General features: G+C 45.6%; 1 protein-coding gene across 1 annotated transcript in view; it reads left to right on the forward strand.

Moving 5' to 3' along the window:
- Positions 1–1995: 1995 nt before the first annotated feature.
- LOC119330045 (chlorophyll a-b binding protein of LHCII type 1-like) overlaps positions 1996–3173 on the forward strand; it is a 7934-nt gene continuing 6756 nt past the window's right edge. Inside the window, exon 1 of the mRNA XM_037603151.1 lies at positions 1996–2311. Coding sequence (XP_037459048.1) covers positions 2054–2311 — 258 coding nt within the window. The 5' untranslated portion in view covers positions 1996–2053. The remainder of the gene's footprint in view (positions 2312–3173) is intronic.

A 3173-nucleotide genomic window follows, 5' to 3' on the forward strand; every position in this document is an offset into this window, starting at 1 on the left:
TACCTTCCGGCTTTTTCAACGGCTTCACAAAGGTTTGCCACTTTGGATAGATGCCATCCGCTAGATAATAGCCATAGTTGTATGTACGACCATTTGCTACAAATTGCACCGGTGGCAAATCACCATTTGCAATCTTACTCATCAGTGGTGACCGGTTGACAACATTGATGTCATTCAAAGATCCAGACATTCCAAAGAATGCGTGCCAAATCCAAGTCTCTTGATCGGCCACCGCTTCAAGGATTATAATGGAACCCTTTTTTTGGTCGTGGAATTACACATGCCATGCTTTTGGACAATTCTTCCAACTCCAATGCATACAATCTATTGAGCCAAGCATACCAGCAAAGCCGTGGGCTTTGTTCATCTCCAATAGCCTTGTGGCTCTTCAGCATTGGGAGATCTCAAATACTCCTGGCCAAATACTTGCACAATTCCGACTGCGAAGCGCTTGACACACATGATGGCTTGGCTCTCACCCATAGCCAAGTGATCATCAACTAAATCAGTCGGGATACCGTATGCCAACATACGCAAAGCGGCTGTCACCTTATGAAAGGTGCTGTGCCCGAGCTCTATGGCAGCATTCCTCCTTTGCTGAAAAAAATCGGTCATGGCTCGCTAGTTTCTCTGCAATGCGCCTGAACAACTCGGTGCTCATCCTAAACCGGCGACGAAAGTACGACTCCGGGTATGTGGGATTCTCCATGAAATAGTGCCTCTTCAATCTGTTACGGGCATCAATCCTATCCCTCCAAAAATTTTGCCGACCCATAACCGAACCACCATGCTTCGGTTTTTATTGATGTGCATAGCTAGGATCATTGTAAGATCCTCCTCCTCTTCCATATCAAATTCTTCTTCGGAAGAATCATACGACGAACTCATCTACAATGTTCAATACTATGCTATAAAAACTACAATCAACATGCACCAAATTCATGAAGTTTGAGTAATACATACCTTGCAGGCGTTTTGTCGAACACCTTGCGGGCGTCGAGCGGCAGCGAGCGCCCGGGCGCTGTTCGTCGGAGGACGAACGCGCGCGAAGGGCGGCGGTGACTAGAGGGGGCGGAGGAAGCCGCCGCGGCGTGGGGATAGGCCGGGGAAGCGCCGGAACGGTCGCCGGATGGCGCGGGCGGCGACGGCGCCGCGGCTGGAGAGGGGGGAGGGGTGAGTTGCGAGCGAGCGCGCGAGAGTACAGCGCGCGGGAGCGGGCGCAGCAAATAAGCGGCGCGCGATGCAGTTTCGGCCCGCGCGTTGAACTAGATATACCGCGCACGCGATTTTTGCGCGCCCGCTGGGGCCACTATACCGGTTGCGTGCGTGCTAAAATGGGAAATTTTACGGCGCGGCGCTAGTTTGACACGGCTGTTAAAGATGCTCTTAGTAAGTTAGTCGGATTACAGAACAAATTGCACTTTTGAACACTATTGTGTCACGTTTTCACATTGCACTAATTCTTGGCACTTTGTTTTTATGGCACCGTGGTTTATATAAAGAGATAACTATTTTTCTGAGAAGTTTTCATGACAAAGGTTTACATTGTTTTCATGAGCATGAACACAAATGTTCAAAGTCAACCCTCACTTTTTTAATGCACGCCTTTCCTTTGTATGTCCAGACCATGCACATAACATCTGTCGCACGTTTGAATTATACACTTGTTTTGCCATGACACCCTTTTCTTACCCACGGAAATAATTAATCAAGCACTTAGGATCAGGTTAACATAGTTTAGTCACAAAGCACAGATGCACTCTTTTTGCACAAATTTGTAGACTGATCTTAACTGCATCAACACAACCCAATCACCTCTCTCTAGGGAGATTGCCAGCTATCCATAGCCACAAGTGTATCTGATCCTATTGAGACTCCCGCCGCACCAATGGCATCACAGCTACAGATCTTTCTAGGCCCCCGGTGGCCTCTGCTCGCTACACTGCGTTAAATAGCCCCCTCATTCTATTCTGTGCTCTCAAGCCATCTCACACTAAGCATCTCCCTCACTACATCGGAGAACCTAAGGGACAACTCCCGTCTTAGCAGCCCAATGGCGGCGGCCACTATGTCCCTCTCCTCCCCGGCCTTCGCCGACAAGGCGGTGAAGAATGTGTCGTTGTCGGCCCTCTTCGGCGAGGCACGTGTCACCATGCGCAAGACTGCGGCAAAGGCAAAGCAAGTTGCTTCGAGCAGCCCATGGTACAGTGCCGATCGTGTGCTCTACCTTGGCCCACTATTAGGTGAGCCGCCGAGCTATTTGACCGGCGAGTTCCCCAGTGACTATGGGTGGGACACAGCTGGACTCTCAGCTGACACTACTAGAAAAAGACCTACTAATGGTGCACCGGTTTTGCCTACTAATGGCGCATCACCGGTGCGCTATTAGTAGCACGTCACTAGTAATTTTTACTAATGGCGCACCACTGGTGCGCCATTAGTATCTAGTATATTAATGGCGCATCAGACAGTGCGCCATTAGTTTTACTCACGGTGTGCCACTAGTGTCTGCTATACTAATGGCGCACCACATGGTAGTGCATCATTAGTAACAATTTTTTTAATTTTTTTTCTTAATCTCAGGTCACTATTTCACCTATGAGATATCCAACACACATATATATACAACAAACATCCATATAACAATCATAGCCAACACACAAGTTTCATCATATATACATACATAGCCAATACATAGTTCCACCGTTACATATTACAAAAGTTTCACATTGTTCATCCAACACCGTTATCCATCTATTCACAAAAGTTTCACATTGATACAAAATAAAAACACAAATGGAAAAGAAGCACTCCATCCATGCAAGCTTCCGTGAATTAAATCAAATCTGCAAAATGATAAACAAGAAGTTAGAAGAAGAAAAAGAAGAAGACTAGAAGAATACTAGAAGAAGAAGAACACTAGAAGAAGAATAAGAAGAATTTTGGAAAAGAAGAAGAATAAGAAGAAGACTATAAGTTTATTATGTAAACTTGATCATTTTGTGCTAACATAAGTTATTTTGGAGCTAACCTATAGGAAACTAAGCATATAAGCTCTAAGTTAGTATATTAGAGCCAACTTAGGTAAAATGAAGCTAACCTATGTCATTTTGGAAAAGAAGAAGAATAAGAAAAAGACTATAAGCTTATTATGTAAACTTGATCATTTTGTG

This window comes from Triticum dicoccoides, chromosome 7A (genome assembly GCF_002162155.2).
Source record: "Triticum dicoccoides isolate Atlit2015 ecotype Zavitan chromosome 7A, WEW_v2.0, whole genome shotgun sequence".
Taxonomy (NCBI): domain Eukaryota; kingdom Viridiplantae; phylum Streptophyta; class Magnoliopsida; order Poales; family Poaceae; genus Triticum; species Triticum dicoccoides.